The following is a 20,934-nucleotide window of genomic DNA, read 5'->3' on the forward strand; positions in this document are numbered from 1 at the left end:
GGGAACCATTTCGTTCAGCGTTGAGGACGCTGAGGGCATCATACATCCTTACAATGATGCACTAGTAATATCCGTACTATCAATAAATCTTGAGTTAAACGTATGTTGATTGATACCAGTAGCTCAACCAACAACATTATATTGAGGGTCGTAGAGCAATTGGGGTTGCAAGACCAAATAGTGTCGGCAGTCCGGGTGTTGAACAGATTTAACATGGCATGTGAAACTACTAAAAGGGAGATAACCCTACCAGTTAACACCACCGAGATGATCCAAGAGATGAAGTTCTACATGATCGAAGGGGACATGAGGTACAATACCCTATTCGAAAGGCTGTGGGCTCACAACGTTGGTACCCCCGTCTTGCATTAGGCATTGAAATTCCCTATGCCAGGAGGAGTCAAGATGATCTATGTAGAGCACCCGACCACAAAAGAGATGTACGCTTCGACGAGATGATACCAGTACCAGTAATTTTGGCATCAAAAAACATAGAGCCGACCATAAAGGAAGAAATTAAATAGCAATCACCGATGTCGGTCTCATCCAAATCGGAGGAACAGGTAGTAGATGAGGACGATGATTACGGAGTTCTGAGATTGTTCATAGCTCCTGATGATACCGATGCCACCAAATCGACGGCCGAGGAGTTGAAGCAAGTTGTACTAATCGAATACCAACCGGATTGAAAGGTATACCTCGGCACGGGGTTAAACCTCAAGCTTAGGAAAAAACTCATTAATTTTCTTAAAGCTAACATAGATTGTTTCGCTTGGTCCCTTCTTGACATGACAGGGATCCCGCCGGAGGTAACTACTCATAAGCTGAGTTTGGACCCGAAGTTCCATCCGGTTAAGCAGAAGAGGAGGATGCAGTCCGAGGTCAATCATGCATTCATCAAGGACAAGGTATCCAAACTCCTTCAAATTAGGTCCATCCGGGAGGTTAAATACCTGGATTGGTTAGCTAACGTAGTGGTAGTACCTAAAAAAGGAAATAAGCTAAGAATGCGTGTAAATTACATAGATCTGAACAAGGAATGCCCTAAAGATTCTTTCCCGTTGCCTAACATTGATCAGATGATCGACGCAACGACCGAGCATGGGATGCTTTGTTTTCTCGATACTTATTCCGGGTACAACCAAATTCGGATAGACTCGGAAGATCAAGAAAAGACTTCTTTCATCACTAAATTTGGCACCTACTATTATAATGTAATAACATTTGGATTAAAAAATGCCGGTGCCACCCATCAATGCATAATAAATCGGATGTTCGAAGAGTAGATAGGAAAATCATTGGAGGTTTATATTGACGACATGTTAGTCAAGTCCCTGCGAGCACCAGACTATTTTGAACATTTGTAGGAGACCTTCGACATGAAGCTGAAACCAAAGAAGTGCACATTCGGGGTCAAATCAGGAAAATTCCTAGGGTTCATGGTATCCAATCGAGGAATAAAAATAAACCCCTATAAAATCAAGGCCATAGAGGATGTCACCATGGTGGACAACGTGAAGGTCGTCCAAAGACTTACCAGGCGAATAACCGCCCTAGGCCATTTCATCTCGAGGTCTTCAGTCAAAAGCCATTGATTCTTCTTACTATTAAAAAAGAAGAAGAATTTCTCCTGGGCCCCACAATGCCAACAAGCTTTGGAAGAACTCAAATGGTACCTATCAAATACGCCCCTACTGCATAGTACGAAGGCAAATGAGCAATTGTACCTTTACTTGGTGATTTCTGAGGTGGCGGTAAGTGGAGTGATAGGTTTTAAATGTTCTTGCCTTACGTTTTGATGATCTAACAAACTTACTGTTAAGAACTAGATAGGGAACCTGACCCACTTGGACTATACTGCAAGCTTAACGAATTCCAAGCTAAAGGTAAACTGCCACAGCTTCAGGAGCTAGGAACCCAAACAAGGATCTGATACCCTTGTGGTTCCCTCATCACAGTACAAGTCGATTGGTCATAGTTGGAAATGAAGTGACTGACTGCACTGTTTCTGCCGCACTGCACTGTCTCCAGCGCCCACTCATTCTCTAACCAAATAAAGTGCTCACATCATTTCAAGTGATGTGATCAAGGTGTACCTACAATGAGTTTATACAAAACATCACTTGAAGGTTTCAGTTTCTCATTCAAGCTTCTTTCCAAAACAGAGAAATCAATCCTCACAAGCTTGAAGAACAAAGTTGAACGCAACTACGGACCAGTTCCTAAAAGATAGCTTGTTGTTGTTGTCCTAGTTGAGTTGTAACTTTGTGATTATACTTATTGTATCTCCTAAAATGCTTAGCTAGAAGCGTTTGATTAGGAATCCTCTTGTAAATTCATAAACTCCTTGAGTTTATGTTGTGACTAGATTTAGTCATAAGCAAAAGTCTTTGTAATTGTAGAGTTACAAAGTGGCTTGTGGTGAGAGCATCACAAGTTAGTAAAAGTCTTTATAACTAGAAAGTCACAAAGTGGCTTGTAGTTAGAGTACCACAAGTTAGTTGAGTAAATCCTTTATAACAGAGTCATTGCAAAGTGGCTTGTAATAGTGTTATTACAAGTTAGTGAAGTTGAAAGTCTACAGGTGTAGGTCATGATTTATTGATCCCCTTGTGTGGGATTTTTCCACGTAAAAATCCTCTACCTTATTTACGTATTGTTTTATTAACATTCTCAGCAGAATCTTGTAGAGGACCAGGTAATCTACTGTTTAGTGGACTCATACAACCTAACAATTGGTATCAGAGCGGGTTTCTCCTATTAGGGTAACACCTAGGAAGGATCCTCATGGCTACTCCACCAAATTTGGAAGAAGGTCAATCTACATACTGACCACCCAAGTTCAATGGACAATACTATAGGTGGTGGAAAAAAAAGAATACACGATTTTATCATGGCTGAGGATTGTGAGTTATGGTATATCATATGTGATGGTCCTTATGTTCCAACCAAGGTACTAAAGGAACTTCCATTTTTAATGGTAAAAACCAGTAAAGAGTACATTGAAGCAGCCAAGAAAGTTGTGGAGAAGAATTTTCGTGCCAAGAAAATTCTAGTATGTGGAATAGGACCTGAAGAGTACAATAGAATCTCCACATATGACACTGCCAAGGAGATATTGGAAGCTTTGGAAATTGCTCATTAGGGAACTGCACAAGTAAAACAGTCTAAGATTGATATGCTCACTACCGAGTATGAACTCTTCAAAATGAGGGACGATGAATCCATTCAAGATATACACACAAGATTCACTTCCATCATAAATGAGTTACACTCCCTTGATGAAACTATTCCCAGAAACAAGCTAGTAAGGAAAATCCTTAGCTTTCTTCCTAGCTCTTGGGAAAGCAAAGTGAATACTATTACTGAATCAAAGGACTTATAGGGGCTAACCATAGAAGAGCTGATCGGAAACTTGAAGACCTATGAGTTGAAGAGAAAGATAAATAGTGAAAGAAGAGAACCAAAGAAGGAAAAGAACCTTGTACTTAAAGCAGATAACAATTATTCAAGTGAGGAAGACAGTGACATGACTTACTTAACCAAAAGATTTCAGAAGATGGTCGGAAGAAATAGAGAAATGCTAAAAAGGGACAGTTCTAACAGACCAAGAAACTGTGATCTTTGTTACAAGTGTGGAAAGCCTGGACACTTCATGAAAGACTGTCCTCTTTTGAAGCAAGAATTCTCCAAGAACCATCATGAGAAAACAGCTAAGACTAACCCATTCTCTTTCAAGGACTTTAAGAGAAAAAGATATGATGAAAATGTGATGAGAAAAACTCTTGCAGCATGGGGGGATTCATCTAGTGAGTCTGAAGATGAACCTAATACTGGTGATAGTTCCATGATGAAAGTTGAAGGCGAAAAGAATGGATATGCCTCAACTTTTGCTTTGTTGGCTCAATCAGATGATGATGAAGACAATGGCAACAAAGAGGTAAATGTTAGGGATGTTCAGAGAAATCTGAAATCCTATTCTCCAAAAAAACTCATGTCTTTAGCTGATGTATTAATCACTCTTTTCATAGTCTTGTGGAGGATAGGGATTCTTTGACCTTAGAATTAGGAGAATCTGAACAAACTAGAGACGACTTAGTGGCTGTAGTTACTGACCATAAGAAAACCACTAAAATCCTCAGAAAAGAAAAGAGTGATTTGTTGGCAGAAATTGCAGACCTAAGGGAAACAATAGTGAAACCATGGATTAAGTCAAAACCTAAAAGTTCTGGAAAGGGAAAGGAGATAGCAGTGAGGAACACATTAGGCTTGAAAATGAGGTGAAAGCTATGAGATCTAGGATGTCTGATGAGATTGAGAAAAACGAGCTTCTCCAAACTAATTTGGAAAGAGTAAAGAATGATCTTGAAAAGTTCCTAAAATGGACCTAGTCCTCAGAAGCTACCACTGCCTTGCATACTAATGATTGTGAAAACAGGCAGGGAGTAGGGTTCCAAAGGGAGAAAAATCCTTACAACCCTCACACTAAATATGTCACTGTCTCTAATAACTGGCCTTGTACCCGATGTGGGAACACTGGGCGCTTCAAGGAAGATGTCCAGGCCAAGAATCAATTGGTTCAGAAAAATATAGTGTTTGCTGAAATGGTGACTACAAAAGAGGGACCAGGTTCCACTCACAAAAAATGCACATTACCTGCATGGACTAAGAGAACTCTTATTCATCCTCTTGCTTATAACTCCTAATTTCCCGTGCAGGGAACAATGAAAGGAAGCGGTCAACAATGGTTCATGGATAGTGGGTATTCAAAACACATGACTGGGAACACCACGGACTTTCTTTCACTAAAAGCCCTGTAATGAGGGAGTGTATCCTTTGGAAATGGTAAAAAGGGGTACATTCTTAGAGTTGAAAAGGTCGGGAAGTCACTCACTCATTCTATTCAAAATGTGTACTATGTAAATGGCCTTAAGTACAATCTCTTGAGTGTCTCTCAAATTTGTGATAAAGGAAACAAGGTGGAATTCTTGTCCAAAATATGTACAGTCACTGATCTTGTGATCGGTGAAATAGTACTTGTGGCCAAAAGATACAAGAACATCTATGTCGCTGATTTTGAGTCCATACAGAGTGGTGATCTGAGCTCTCTGAAAGCTGTTGATGATGAAGTTGAACTATGGCACAGAAGACTAGGCCATGCAAGTTTTTCTCTTCTGAACAAACTAATTCAGAAGGACCTAGTCCATGGTCTGCCTATGTCACAATTCAAGATGCAAAGTCTGTGATGCCTGTGCTAGAGGAAAACATGTGAAGTCCTCTTTTAAGTCTAAAAGAGATGTGAGCACCTCAAAGCCACTAGAGCTTCTGCATATGGATCTGTGTGGACCTATGAGAGTGCCAAGCAGAGGAGGAAAAAGATACATTTTTCTGATAGTAGATGACTACTCCAGATTCACATAGACTCTATTTCTTAGAACCAAAGATGAAACTGTTGAGGTGTTTGTGGCCTTTGTGAAGAAAATCTAGGTGAAGATGGAGTCTAGAGTCGCATGCATTAGATCAGATCATGGGACAGAATTTGACAATGTCAAATTTGATGAATTTTGCAATGAAAATGGAATCACACACAACTTCTCAGCTCCCAAAACTCCCCAGCAAAATAGAATAGTAGAAAGGAAGAACAAAACTCTGGAAGAAATGGGAAGAACAATGCTGATCGACAGTGGAATTGCAAAGCACTTCTGGGCTGATGCTGTCATTACAGCCTGCTACTTGGTGAATAGGTGCATGATCAAATCACTTCTGAACAAAACCCCGTATGAATTGTTGAATGGAAGGAAACCCAAGCTAACTCACCTAAGAACATTTGGGTGCAAATGATATGTTCTCAATAATGGAAAGGATCAGCTTGGAAAAATCCAAACCAAGAGCGATGAAGGAATATTTCTGGGCTATTCTTCTTAAAGCAAGGCTTAGAAGATATATAATAAGCGGATTCAATGTGTTGAGTAAAGTGTCCATGTTATTTTTAATGAATATTATCCATCATGTGAGAAGAGTGCTGAGGCAGATCAAGTTGGAGAACCCTTACTAGTCCCTGTAAAGTCATTAACATGACAAATGGAAAGGAAGATATGATGAGTCAAGTAAAGGAGCCAAATGAAGACAACGGTACCTCATCTTTAACAGAACCAAACACCTCAATTACAACCACTGAAGCTGAAGAAAGGGTGGTTGATACAGTTCAAGGAACTCCACTAGCACTTGAGAGAAGGACAGAGGAAAATCAGCCAAACATACCTCCTTCCTCTCAGAATTAACCTCAGGCGTCTAACTGGAGACACCAAAGCTCTCATCCAATAGACAACATTATTACTCCTCTAGATTCCGGAGTACAAACCTGGTTAAGAGCAATTCACTTGCCTTCTCAGCCTTTCTCTCCTAGATAGAACCCAAAAATATCAAGAAAGCTTTGAAAGATGCAGATTGGATTACAGCCATGCAAGATGAGCTACATCAGTTTATGAGGAACAATGTGTGGTACCTGGTACCTAGACCCCCAGATCGAACCATTATAGGAACCGGGTGGGTATTTAGAAACAAGCTCTATGAATATGGAATTACCACAAGAAATAAGGCCAGGATAGTGGTCCAAGGCTACAATCAGGAGGAAGGGATTGACTATGATGAAACGTTTGCTTCAGTGGCTCGCATGGAAGCTATTAGAATTCTAATCGCTTTTGCATCTCATATGGAATTTACCTTGTTCCAAATGGATGTCAAGAGTGCATTTTTGAATGGACTCCTTAAGGAAGAAGTCTTTGTGAAGCAACCCCCAGGGTTTGAATGTCATGAGCACCCTAGATATGGGTTTAAACTAGACAAAGCCCTGTACGGGCTAAAGCAGGCTCCTCGAGCTTGGTATGAAAGGTTGTTAAAGTTCCTCTTGGAAAATGGCTTTAAAAGAGGGAAAATTGACAACACTCTTTCCTTAAAGAAATGAGGAAGGAACCTGCTCATTGTTCAGGTCTATGTTGATAATATCATTTTTGGAGAAACAACTGATTCTCTGTGCGAAGAATTTGCAAAACTCATGGGAAGTGAATTTGAAATGAGCATGATGGGAGAACTGAACTTCTTCTTGGGTCTTCAAGTAAAACAGCCCCCAAATGGTATATCCATTTGTCAGCAAACATACATCAGAAAGCTCTTGAAGAGGTTTGACATGGAAGCATCAAAGGTGATAAACACTCCCATTGCTACTGCCACTCGACTGGACATGGATAAAACTGGATCTCCTATGAATCAAACCATATATAGAGGCATTATTGGGTCTCTTCTTTATCTCACTGCTAGCAGACCTAATATTGTTTTCACTGTGAGGCTATGTGCAAGGTTTCAATCAGATCCCAAGGAATCTCACTTGAAGGCTGCCAAAAGAATACTAAGATATCTCAAAGGAACACAAGACCTGGTGTTGTATTATCCATCAGTTGACAGTGTTAATCTGACTGGGTATGCTGATGCAGATTATGCAGGTTATCTTAGGGACAGTAAAAACACTTCTGGAATGGCTTACTTCTTAGGTTCATGTCTTATCTCTTGGGGCGTAAGGAAGCAAAATTCAGTGGCTCTTTCAACAGCTGAAACTGAATATGTAGCCGCAACATCCTGCTGTGCTAAGCTTTTATGGATCAAGAAGCAACTGGAGGACTTTGGGGTACTCACTGAGAGTGTGCCCCATCTATGTGACAACACCAGTGCACTCAACATGGCCAAAAATCCAGTTCAACACAAAAGGACAAAACATATCGATGTGAGGCATCATTTTCTGAGGGACAATATGGAGAAAGAGCTGATATGTATGAAGGTCTGCAGCACAGAAGATCAAATTGCAAACATTTTCACCAAGGCGCTAAGTAGGGAACAGTTTGAAACAAATAGAGTGAAGTTGGGGCTTTTAAAGCCCAATTGAGAACCTGATTCCTCTTTAGCTGGCTTTTACCTTCAAGAAATAACTGGCTCAAAGTGTTTTCTGGCCATGTCTAACTCACTTCAATACCATTGCAGGTAAACACACACGATGAGTATAAAAGTTGTAGATGTAGTGCATGAATGATAAAAGAGGATTGATTCTTTCAAATAGAAAGGTCAAGAACCTGGTTTTTGTACCAAAGGTTAGTAGTTATGTACATCCTTTAATACACATCTTAAAAGGGTACAAAACACAACTGCCATATCATCAACTTTTCAGATCCTACTGTCATGTCTCTTCATTTCAAATCGTTCCATCTCCCTCTGAAACATTGCAATTCTCCACACCCAACCGCCGTTTCAGAACCGATGCCTATTCCTCTCTCTTCATAATTATCCTCTCCTTTTAAAAACCCTCTTTTCTGCTCTTCCTAACCATAAGTCTTACACTAGAATTTCCAAAAAGGATCATCACACCACTTCTTTCAATGGCTAAGACAACTTCCGATCTCCCTGCCTCAGTCATAAATACTACTGATCAATCTATAGAGTCTTCCGCTCTCACTAAGACTTCCTCACCCACTATTACTCCTGCCGCTATAGTCACACCTTACCCAGTTTCCCAATCTCTTCCTAATTCAGAAACTTTTAAAACTACTGCTCTGTTCTCCCCATCGTCTGAGGCTCTAGTCAAAAACTAAGTAGAGAACAAGGTCAAAACCCTGAGGTCACTAAGAGTTCTGCCATCGTTGCTACCGATTACATGGTGGTGGTAGCACCATTTGAGTAAGAGAAAAATGTAGTGACCGTGTTTTTGGTGTTTGCTGATGGTGTACTGCATGAGATTACATCTCAGAAAAATAAGGCACAAAGTATGGATGAAGAAGGAGCCATTGTAACTGTTGAAGGGGATGTAGTAGCGGATACTACTAGGGCATCACATAAGGAACCTGATCCCTCTCCGGAGGACCCAGGTCAGGGCTCTCATTCCTAGGACAGTGTTATTCCTGCATTCGATGTTATGCCCTTGGAAATTCAAGCACCTGAAATGAGATCCAATGATGAACAAGGCCTAGATAATGTGGATCTTGATGCATTCATAAGTAAGCGAAGGTTTGTGTACACCCATGAGTCTAAAACAAAACAACTTACTACCAGGCTTCAAGTTAAAGTGGCCTACGAATCTGCCCTTCAAAAGAGCAAGAAGAGTAGTAAGAATAAAAGAAGAAAGTTGGTGAAAGACGGTGTACCTGCAAGTGATGAGGCGATCCCTGTAGTCAAGGTGGAAGAGGAAACCCCAAATGAACCCGGTTCACTTGTTAGACGGTCTTCGAATAAGACGAAGCTTGCTTCAATAGAAAAGGGGTCAACATCTAGGTCCAAGGTGAAGGAGGTGGTGAGTGAGTTTTCAATGTCTGATGAGGATGTCTTAGTTAAATCCAAGGGAAAAGGAAATTTCAATGGAGAGACATCCGGCAAACGCAAGTCTGAATCTTTTGAAGAACCTAGTTCTGTGAAGAGAATGAGAAGTGAATTTAGCCTTGGCTCTGAGCGCCTAAGGCATCAAAAAGTACTGCTTGGTCGTATGTTTGACCTGGCAATCTCTGAGATGGCTGGAATGCTCCAAATTCTAGAAATGGTCGAGTTTCAATGCTGGGCGCATCTATTTCAAATTGATGCACCTAAGATATATGAGGATGAGGTACAAAGTTTCTTTGCTAGCCTCTTTCTAGTTGAGACTGGCCACATTTGTGCTTTGGTCAATGGGGTGGACATCTCCTTTGATGTAAAGTTGCTTGAAGAGACTTTAAAAGTTCCCTACAGCTGGTTGTCCAGTATAAAAGATGTGTGGCAGTATAACTTTAGAAATGCCATGGTAAAAGATAATGCAAACCAGAAAGGGGACTATATCTATAAGAAAGCCCTGCTCCCTATCTATCAGCTGCTGTTTGAATTGGTTAACAAAGTTCTATTGCCTCGAGCTGAGAGGAGGTCAGTGACTTCTAATTCTGACCTATTCTTGATGGAGCAACTGGACAATTTTACTCCTGTGAGTCTGCCTGCTATTATAATTGAACACATGCAAAAGGTTGCCACCTTCAAAGATTGTAATCATGGCCTTCCCTATTGGTTCCTGCTTACTCTAGTGTTCAAATTTTTAAAGTCCCACTGGGGACGGGCAAAGTGGGGACTAGGAAGCAGACTTTCTCACAAACAACTTTGGAAGAGTGTGAGTGCGTGGAAAAGAATGGGGGGGGGGGATAGGAAGTACATCAACCGTCTAACATGTTATAAATGCTCAGAACAGTGCAGCTGAGGAAATTCATCGGTTCAAGGCCAGGAATGCTATCCTGGAAGGTCAGCAAGCCTAAGGGGTTCTAATGTCAAATAATTAAGTGGCTCGTTTGACAAAGGAGAATGATGATCTCAGGGCGCAAGTAGAGAATCTGAAAGCAGAACTACTCAATGAGAAAAAGTCGGAAACTGGCCGAATAGACCTCATTCTCCAAAAACTTGCTGCATCTACCAAGCCTTTTACTCCTACTGCCCCCTAAGTACCCCTTCAATGGCAAGTTTCTGGAAATATTTGTTAAGTTTTTTTTTATGTTTTGGCGGATGTTTTTGTTTTTTATATGGTTGGGATGATACACTATTGCTCCTGTTAACAAGTCCAATATTTACTTTCGCTTTTTCAAAGCAAAGGCATATTAAAGCTTTATTCATATCAATCCTTGTTTTATTATGTCAGTGCTCTCCTTCTGTGTTTCTATTCTCTATCATGATTGTGTGCACATATGTGGCATGAGTTAGCTTAGCTGGACTTCTTTGTACTATTATTCTGTCAGTTTTTTAATGATGCCAAAAGGGGGAAAAATAATACGGCCATCAACTCAGGGGGAAAACATTGTTACGAAAAGGCATAGTCTCATGGGGAACCTGTGTTCCCCTGTTATTTAAACTGGTTCTTACTGCTCTAAATCCACTCTATAAATGTTAAGTTTGTCATCATCAAAAAGGGGGAAATTGATAGGTTTTAAATGTTCTTGCTTTACGTTTTGATGATCTAACAAACTTATTGTTAAGAACCAGATAGGGAACCTGACCCACTTGGACTATACTGCAAGATTAACGAATTCTCAAGCTAAAGGTGAACTACTACAGCTTCAGGAGTTAGGAACCCAAACAAGGATCTGATACCCTTGTGGTTCCCTCATTACAGTACAAGTCAATTGGTCACAGCTAGAAATGAAGTGACCGACTGCACTGTTTCTGCCGCACTGCACTGTCTCCAGCACCCACTCATTCTCTAACCAAATAAAGTGCTCACATCATTTCAAGTGATGTGATCAAGGTGTACCTAAAATGAGTTTATACAAAACATCACTTGAAGGTTTAAGTTTCTTATTCAAGCTTCTTGCCAAAACAGAGAAATCAATCCTCACAAGCTTGAAGAACAAAGTTGAACACAACTACGGACCAGTTCCTAAAAGATAGCTTGTTGTTGTTTTAGTTGAGTTGTAGCTTTGTGATTGTACTTATTGTATCTCCTAAACTGCTTAGCTAGAAGCGTTTGATTAGGAATCCTCTTGTAAATCCGTAAACTCCTTGAGTTTATGCTGTGACTAGATTTAGTCATAAACAAAAGTCTTTGTAGTTGTAGAGTTACAAAGTGGCTTGTGGTGAGAGCATCACAAGTTAGTAAAAGCCTTTGTAAGTAGGAATTCACAAAGTGGCTTGTGGTTAGAGTACCACAAGTTTGTTGACTTAATCCTTTGTAATAGAGTCATTGCAAAATGGCTTATAATAGGGTTATTACAAGTTAGTGAAGTTGAAAGCCTACAGGTATAGGTCGTAGTTTTTTGATCCCCTTGTGTGGGATTTTTCCACGTAAAAATCCTCTGCCTTATTTACGTACTATTTTATTAGCATTCTCAGCAGAATCTTGTAGAGGACCAGGTACTCTACTGTTTGGTGGACTCATACAAACTAACATGGAGTTTTAGTCCGGGAAGAGGAAGGTACATAATTTCCTATTTACTATGTCAATAGAACCCTAGGCGAAACTGAAACAAGGTATCCTCAACTGGAAAAATTGGCGCTCGCTTTCCTAAGCGCCTCCAGAAAGCTAAAAATACTTCCAATGCCACCCTATATGTGTCTTGAACTCTTGCCCACTTAGAAACATCATGCACTAACCCGAGCTCTCAGGCCGGTTGGCCAAATGGGCCATTAAAATCAGCAGATACAATATCTGACTATACGCCGACCTTAATTCCCAAAGTCAAAAGGGAGTTATTGTTATCCTCAGGGACTACCTCAGGAATTTGGATCCTTTTTACGAATGGTGCCTCAAACACAACGGGGCCTCGACTCGACATCGTGTTAAAATTGCCTATGGGGAATATAGTTAGGCAGTCTATTAAAACTGTAAAATTGACTAACAATGAGGCCGAGTATGAGGTCATGATTGCAAGTCTTGAATTGGCTAAAGGCCTTGGGATCGAGGTGATTGAAGCTAAGTGCAACTCTCTCCTCATGGTAAATCAAGTTAATGGGATGTTCGAGGTAAAAAAGGGACGAATGCGAATGTACTTAGACAAATTACAGGTAACACTGCATCAATTCAAGGAATGGACCCTACAATACGTATCCCGAGATAAGAAAAGCGAGGTTGATGATCTAGCTAACTTGGGGATGTCGGTCTATGCCGATGAATTCAGTTCTGGAGCAGTAGTGTATCTAATGAAGTCGCTAATAGAAGAAGGCCACGCCGAAGTAAATTCAACGAGTTTAACTTGGGATTGGAGGAACAAGTACATAGACTACTTGAAGACCGAAAATTTCCCCCGGATCCTAATGAATCGAGATCCTTGCATACCAAGGCTGCCAGGTTTAGCTTGGTCGAATGGACATTATTCAGGAGAACATTTGATGGCCCGCTAGCCAGATGCTTGGGGCCGGGAGATATTGAATATGCATTGAGAGAAGTTCACGAAGGCATTTGCTGGAACCATTCGGGGGCAGAATCTTTGGTTCAGAAATTAATCAGGGCTGGCTATTAATGGGCTGAAATGGAGAAAGATGTGAATGACTTCGTACGAAAATGCGATGACTGCTAGATACACGCCCTAATGATCCATGAACCAGAGAAATACTCATACTCATTCTTGTCCTCGTGGCAATTTATGAAGTGGGGAATGGACATCTTCGGTCCCCTACCATGGGCACCCGGTAAGGCTCAATTTATACTATTCATGACCAATTAGTTTTCCAAATGGATCGAAGCTAAAGCATTCAAAAAAGTCCAAGAGAAAGAAGTCATTGACTTCATCTAGGACCAAATAATATGCCCGTTTGAGATATTGGCCGAAGTCATTTGTGATAATGGAAAATAATTCATCGGCATCAAGGTGAATAAATTTTTCGAAGACCACAAGATCAAAAAGACAATATAAATGCCTTATCACCCTAGTCAGAACTGGCATCCAGAATCAACAAACAAGACCATACTTTAAAACTTGAAAAAGAGGTTGACCGATGCGAAACAGAAATGGAAGAAAATCCTACGCGAACTCCTGTGAGCATACCACTCGACCTCCAAATCTAGTACTGGGGCCACCCCATTTTTGTTGCTTTACGCTACCGAAGCCTTAATACCAGTCGAAGTGGGAGAACCGAGCCTCAGGTTCAAATATGCTACAGAAGAGTCAAATGGCAAGGCCATGATCACGAGCTTGGAACTATTGGATAAAAGGCGGGAGGCTGCCTTGGTCCAGTTAACCACCTAGAAATTGCAAATATAAAGGTACTACAACCAAAGAGACAACCTCCGACACTTTCTAATCGTCAACTTGGTGTTGAGGAAAGTAACATTACACACCAGGAACCTGAACTAGGGGAAGCTAGAACCAAACTGAGAAGGACCATATCGAGTTGTCAAAATAACCGGCAAAGGCTTGTATAAACTCGGAGTGGGAAATGGCGTACAACTACCGAACAAATAGAACGTGACACACTTAAAGCAGTACTACTACTAAGGTACAAACTCAATTACTTCTTAATCTGAAAGTACGCGTTGCACTCTTGTTCCATAAGGGGTGACCGATTTTGTCCCAAAATGGGTTTTTCGGCAAGGTTTTTTGATGAGGCAATAGTAAAATGTTCTAAATTAGATTCAAAGACCGATTTAAGACTAGAGTCAATGATCGTTCGCTTTAGGTCAACAGTTCTTGAGCCCTCACGAGTTTGACCTCGGATACTAGGGGCCATTGCCCTCGGATTGAGGTCTTTAGCAAGGGAAAAAAGAAAACTTTGTGTCTAATAGTTAAGACTTGGTGGTTAGGATTCATTGTAAGGGCTAAAGGGTCGTATGAACCATTCCCACGTATTCCACTCTAGTCATGGCACAAGTTTTTAAGAGCTTTCAATCGTGTACCATGCATAATAAGAAATGAAGGAAAATTCCTCTTTGCTATTACACGTTTTTTCTTCTTCGATCCCCCATCCTAGAGCCCACGGTCTATCCCTACTCGAGGACTATCAAGTCCACAGGCTAGCCCTACTCGCGGTCTTTCGCCCGAAGAAAATTCGGACGTCCCGGGCTACTGAATCCTGGAGGCACCAAACCTATTAGGTGGTGCCAAAAAATAAAAGGCTACGACTACCCTAAAAATGGTTCGGAGACGTCTGAAGCTCATAATTAGAAAGTAAGGCCTTTAAAAAAAATCAAAACCTACTAATAGGTTACCCTCGACAAAAACATCATCTAAAAATACTTAAGCGTCTTTGAAACCTCCGGTCGCACTGAAGTTTTGAAGCCACGAGAAAACAAAGTTGCATCAAAGTCGGGTTTCGTTCAAACCTCTGAAAAATGAATGCCCCATAACTACATCTGATTTTATGCTAAGGCATCAAAAATAATACATGAATAGAAATTGCAAGAAGATGCTGGAAAAGTAAAGACACGATATTGTGAGAAATGTAAATATATATATATATATATATATATATATATACACACACACACACACAAAGGCCCGATAGAATGACCTCAAAACAAACAAAAAATAAATACATAAGGAAAAACAAAAAACTGAAAAGGTACTAAGGCATCTACACTTGGTCTTCACTAGGGCCCGACTCATCACTAGAATCATCAGATCTTGCAGATCCCTTAAGGCTTTGGCACCCTCAAGCTAGTACAACTTCTTTTTCTTGGCCTCGAGACTCTTAGCTTCTTCGATCTCGGCTGATAAGTTGAAATCTCAGGTGTAAATCTCTTCGAGGGCCTCTCTTCGGGACAATCGCTTTATATATTCAACCTTTCGTCTTTAAGCGAGTCTTAGCTGCCTCCACATTGGCCTTATGCTGGGCTACGATATTCTCGGTATCAGCAGAGGTTATGTCCAATTTGGACCTCAGTGCCACATATTCTCTTCTGAGAGTATCCCGTTCTACGACGGCCAAGCTCAACTATGCTCGGAGATCATCATTCAGCTGAGACCACTTATCGGCTTTGTCTTTCGCCACCCGGAGTTGGTTCTTGACTGATGCCAGCTCCGCCTTCGCAGTTTCTTTATCTGAAGCCAGCAGGTCCATCCTTCCATTCCACCCTCGTTGTCCATCTCAGTCCACAGTTGGTCAATCAGGTCAATCTTCTGTTGGACCTATGAAGTTATGTTATTAGTCACCATGAATAGCTCCTCATTTTTAGATTCAAAGACCTTTACCTTTTCAACCGGTTCGGCATGTTCCCGCTTCAGGGTCGAAGCTTCCTTCTAAGCTTTTTCCTGCTCATCCTGGAGAATTAGGAGGTCTTTAAGGGCCTCATCCTAGTTCTCACTAAGAAGCCTGTACATGTCCTTCTTCCGAATGTATTAAGAGACATCAAAACAATGGAAGTATTAAGATACATCAAAACTTAAGCGGAATTCATAAAGGGGTATACAAATTTTATCGCATTACCCGGTTTAGCGCTTGTTGCGCCTCGTTGAAAATACTTGACGCGCCTACCTAGTTCATCTTTTCCTGGTACTCCTCGATTACCAGACATCAGAGGTAGCTGGTTAAGCCCATCGGAGCATATAGGACCCTCGCATCCTCTGGGACTGTGAGAATAATCTTTATCTTGCAATTGGGGTCCATGCTCGGCACGAGAAATTACTTCACCAATTTTGGGCTCAAACTCGGCCCACCAACTTCCAAGGGAACGTCCTTTTTCGAGATCTCTAGGTGACCCAGCTCGAAAAAATCCTCCAATGTGGACATTTCCATGCCATCGAATCCTTCACTTGACTTCTCTTTTCCCGTTTGGGGCTCTTCGTGCATGGACTCGGTATAGGAGGGCATCTCGATGATGTCGATCACACCGATCACCTCCTTCAGAACAGGAATGGCTTCCTAGGAGGTCGCATCATCCATCTCCCCCTCGGCCTCCTGAGTCAGAAGGGGATTAGCCTCGTGGCCTCTTTCCTCAGTCTACGCCTGCTCCCCAGTAGGGGTCAATCCATGGGCAACGAAGATGTTGTCTTCTTTGGGCTCATCCCTGAGTCGACAGAGGAAGTCAGCGTCCGATACCTTGGACTTGGTATTCTTCTTGGGCTTCCGGACCCGGGTGGCCGCTCTCTTTTTCCTCTTCACCTCGGGATCTTAGGAACCCGAGGACTTTCTTTTCCTCTTCTTCTCCTCCTCCATGGCAATATCGGGCTGTCCCAAAATGGAGGGCTCATCGAGTAAGGATGTATCCTCATCCTCGTCCAGTGGCCTAAGTTCTGTGGTCTTAGGCAGACCTACAAAAGAAGAGAAAAGGCTAGTATTGTGCAAGTTGGGGACATAGTGTTAACTATGCAGGAAAGAACCTCACCGTGAGAACATGCCTCCCATTTGCTCTTTGAAAGTTTACGCCATGTGAGTTCGGAGTATGGAATCTGCTTACAAATCCCTTCGATCCACTCCTTGAACCGGGGGATCACATCAGGAAATCAGGCAATAGTTGCATGGCCATAAATATAGGTAATGAGAGAATGAATAAAAAGAGTTAATACTTAAGAAAGACGGCAGTTTTGAGATATTTTCCACTTCTCGCGGAACGGTAGGAACTCGAGAGAGACCACATCTTTGGTTTTCACCCGAACAAACCTCTCCTACCAGCCTCAGTCTCAATCCTTGTCGATGCTTGAGAAGAGGGCCTTGCTTTCTCGGTGAACAAGCTTGATAAGTCCCCCTCGAAAATTTGGGGACTGTACAGATGGAGTAGGTGGTCGAGGGATAACCAAGGAGATTCAGTGTTGTTCAAAAAATGGCGTAAGAGGATCACAATCCTCCAGAAGGACGGGTAGATTTGTCCGAGACATTGCTCATACCTCTTGCAAAAAATCCAAGATTACAGGGTCTACAATGCCTAACATGAAAGGGTAAGTATAAATAGTTAAATACCCATCCACGTGGGTAGTAATAACGTCACTAGGTGCAGGGATGATCACGTTTTTACCTTCCCACTTACAGTCCTCTCGGACTATGGGAAGGGTATCTTCAGTGATGGAGCATATGTATCTCCACGCTACCTCGCCCCGGTCCTATTGAACAGAGGCCTTCTGAACCTTGAAGTCATCCCCAATAGAGAAGCCCCAGGGTATGAAGCTCCTCATGGGGGTTCCTGAGCCGCTTCAGGAGTGTCGACCTCGGCATCTACAGCCGGGTGGGAAGATGAAGGGGCGGCCTGCTGAGGCACCGACTTAGAAGTTTTAGCCATTATGATCTGAAAAATATAGGTCTGAGGAGAAATAAGAACATTCAAAGAGGAGGTATGAAGATGAAGCTGAAGGTATGAAGGCTCAATAAACAATGTGTGAAGATCTGAAGAACTTAAAAGCCGTTAGAACGTAAGGAAAAGTCTAGAAACGGAAAGTGGAAAAAGTGAAGAGTGTTGAAGCTTTTATAGGGAAAAATACAATCATTACGCGAAGTTTCACGTTCAAAGACAGCCACCCGATAATCGACACATGTCTGATGTGAGAACGACGCGACTGATGGGACATTTCGATTTACCCATCACCTCAGTTATAACGTACGAGGAAAGAAACCTTGGTCCATCTGTTCATTTCCCATCATTTCGGCAAACCTACTCTCTAGAAAATTAGGGGACTATCTGTATATGGGTAAAATCGGAAATAATGCTTACCCAATTTCCTGATGAGGAAGTCGGAAGAAGGATACATGCATACGAGGTTTAAATTAGGCTAGGGCCTTTCGTGCCGAGGCCTATAATAGGTGAACGAATTGTTAATCGTCGGGCATGATGAAGCAATACTCCCCAGACCCAAGATGGGCTCCAAGACCTCGGAAAATATGGCAAACAGTTGCACAAGACTAACAGAGGGCCGTGATATCCGTACCTAACCAGATATTACGGTGCAAATCTCATCTGGTGTCGGTTACGAATCAGTAATTGACGAGAAATGAGAATTTTTACCTTTTTTAGAATTGTACTAGGGATGAAACTCTCCTACTATATAAAGAGGAAGCTCTTTCTTTAATAGAACACATTGTAACACAAGAATCAAAGAATATAAATTCATTTTTCTGTTCTTTAACTATTGCAGAGTTCTTATTTACTGATTGTTCTTCGTTCATAAGTGACTTCTAACTAAGGGTCCGATCGAAGGCAAAACTATTGTTCAATCTAAGTTCAAGTCGGGCCGTGATATTACAATTGAATTGATCTTCATTTTGTCTTTAACTCGTTTATATAATATTCTTGATTATTTGTGTTGAATATATCCATGTATACTTAAAACCGAGTACAAATTTAATTGTTATCTGTCTTAAGGGTAAACACTAACTATTCGATGTTTCCGCTGCAATTGTATTTGATTTTCAACACATTACGACTCTTAGATGACTTTAAATTCTAGCAAATTCTATTAATTAAATACTAGTAAAGAAGCTATATCTGATATATACTAGTACTCATCTACGAAAAGCAGTAATCATAAAGGCATCAAAGATTAGCTGAGAACATGACTGTCAAGATATTAGTCGTGTTGTTGAGGTATTAAAAGGAGAAGAATTTAAAATTTAGAGTCAGTAAGTATGAAGTAGGTGCAATTCTTTACAAATTTGTGTCTTAACAATCTTCTTTTAGTGCGCACACATTGTTGGGGTCGAAAATAATAGGTAGGGTTGCAAATCTTTGCCAAAAACTAGATCACTTGTATCAAATACTATCTAACTGGCCATCTTTACAAACCTGTGGCATGTGTAATTTTTAGGTCTGAAACATCTTTGCATATATGCAACCCAATAATTTCTTGGTGGGTACTAGAGCAATAGTAATGGCATCTTTTATTGCACTGAAACCTGTGGCATCTTGTCTTGTATACTTTTGTTGGCATCCAAGAGACACAACCCAAAGAGACATTGATGCCGCAAGTCTTTCTCAACAATATATTCTGCAAGAAAAGGATCCCATCCGGGAGGTACCATTTTCTATCAACCCTTCATCAACAAAGATGTATTTGTTTGTATATTGTTGTCTTTTTCCCCTTTCTATGAAAGTTTTGTTGTAACTTTTATTCTCTAGGGAATGAGATAATAGAGTAGTAGAATTACAAATTACTATGTATGATCCAAAGCTAGTAACCGCCCGTTTGTCCCTAATGTACCCTCACAGCATCCTGAAAGAGAAAATAAGAGTTCCATAGGAATCTTTTGGATTTCTTGAAACTAAAATGTCTTTGAAATTTTACTCATGCTTTTTGTCGTAAAAGATAGTGAGGAAATAACAACAACGACAACCAAGTGAAATCTCATTAGTGGAGGGTATTGTGTACGCAGACCTTACTCCTACCTCGAAGGAATAGAGAGGCTGTTTCCGAAAGACCCTCGACTCAAGAAGACAAAAGACAAAAGAAGACAATATTAGTAACACCACCGAGATAATATGAAACAAATATGACAAATAGAAACAGAAATCAAGAAGAATGATACAAAGCAAGGCAAAAGCAAAATAGTATCCCTACCAAACTAGTCTCACAAAGATATTGTTGTATATGACAAAACTCAACTACCTCCTAACTACAATCCTAATACTCGACCTCCACATGTTCCTATCAAGTGCCATGTTCTCGGAAATCTGAAGCCTCGTCATATCCTGCCTAATCACCTCCCCCCAATACTTCTTAGGCCGTCTTCTACCTCTTCCCGTGCCCTCCACAACCAGACGTTCGCACCTCCTTACCGGAGCATCCGGGCTTCTCTCTTTGAACATGCCCGAACCATCTGAGTCTTGCTTCCCACATCTTGTCATCAATGGGAGCCACACATACCTTTTCCCGAATATCAACATTCCTAATCTTATCCATCCTAGTATGTCCGCACATCCATCTCAACATCCTCATTTCCGCTACCTCCATCCTCTGGATATGAGATTTCTTAACCGGCCAACACTCAACATAGTGAGGAAATAAATTTTTTAAAAATTGCAGATATATAATAATATAGTACTAATAAGAGTACGCTTTAATATTTTGAAAATAATCATATTAAACTTGAATAATTATAACACTTGAAACAAGATACTCTATCAATATCATATATGAGTGATTAATATCTCCACGCTCATGTTCTTGTTACATATAGAGATCCACAAGTCTTCATCTGATCTATTTTGTGTAATATTATTTCCTTATTAGACCTTTTCAAAAAGAACGACATAATTCTATAATTATATACAATTTAACTTTAAATTTCTCATTTATTTGAATAAGAAGTTTTAAATTTATAATCACATAAATGTTATGACATGTTTAATCACAAATTTCAAAATTCTTATAGTGACACAAATCCTATCTACCTTCATAAGGTATAGGGATAAGGTCTGCGTGCATACTATCCTCACCAGACCCTCACTTGTGGGATTACACTGAATTTATTATTATTGTATAGTCACAAAAGTTGTCATGAAATATTTAGATCATAAGTTTTAAAGTTAATATTTCT

At 40.8% G+C, this 20,934-nt stretch overlaps 1 protein-coding gene across 1 annotated transcript; it reads left to right on the forward strand.

The window, feature by feature from the left end:
- Positions 1-3,208: 3,208 nt before the first annotated feature.
- On the forward strand, positions 3,209-5,246 carry LOC138881314 (uncharacterized). Its single transcript, XM_070161527.1, has 6 exons — positions 3,209-3,307; positions 3,386-3,940; positions 4,042-4,280; positions 4,439-4,629; positions 4,719-4,747; positions 4,854-5,246. Exons 1-6 carry the CDS (start codon positions 3,209-3,211, stop codon positions 5,244-5,246), a joined length of 1,506 nt encoding a protein of 501 aa, XP_070017628.1.
- The last annotated feature ends 15,688 nt before the right edge of the window (positions 5,247-20,934 follow it).

Source organism: Nicotiana sylvestris, chromosome 11 (genome assembly GCF_000393655.2).
Source record: "Nicotiana sylvestris chromosome 11, ASM39365v2, whole genome shotgun sequence".
Taxonomy (NCBI): domain Eukaryota; kingdom Viridiplantae; phylum Streptophyta; class Magnoliopsida; order Solanales; family Solanaceae; genus Nicotiana; species Nicotiana sylvestris.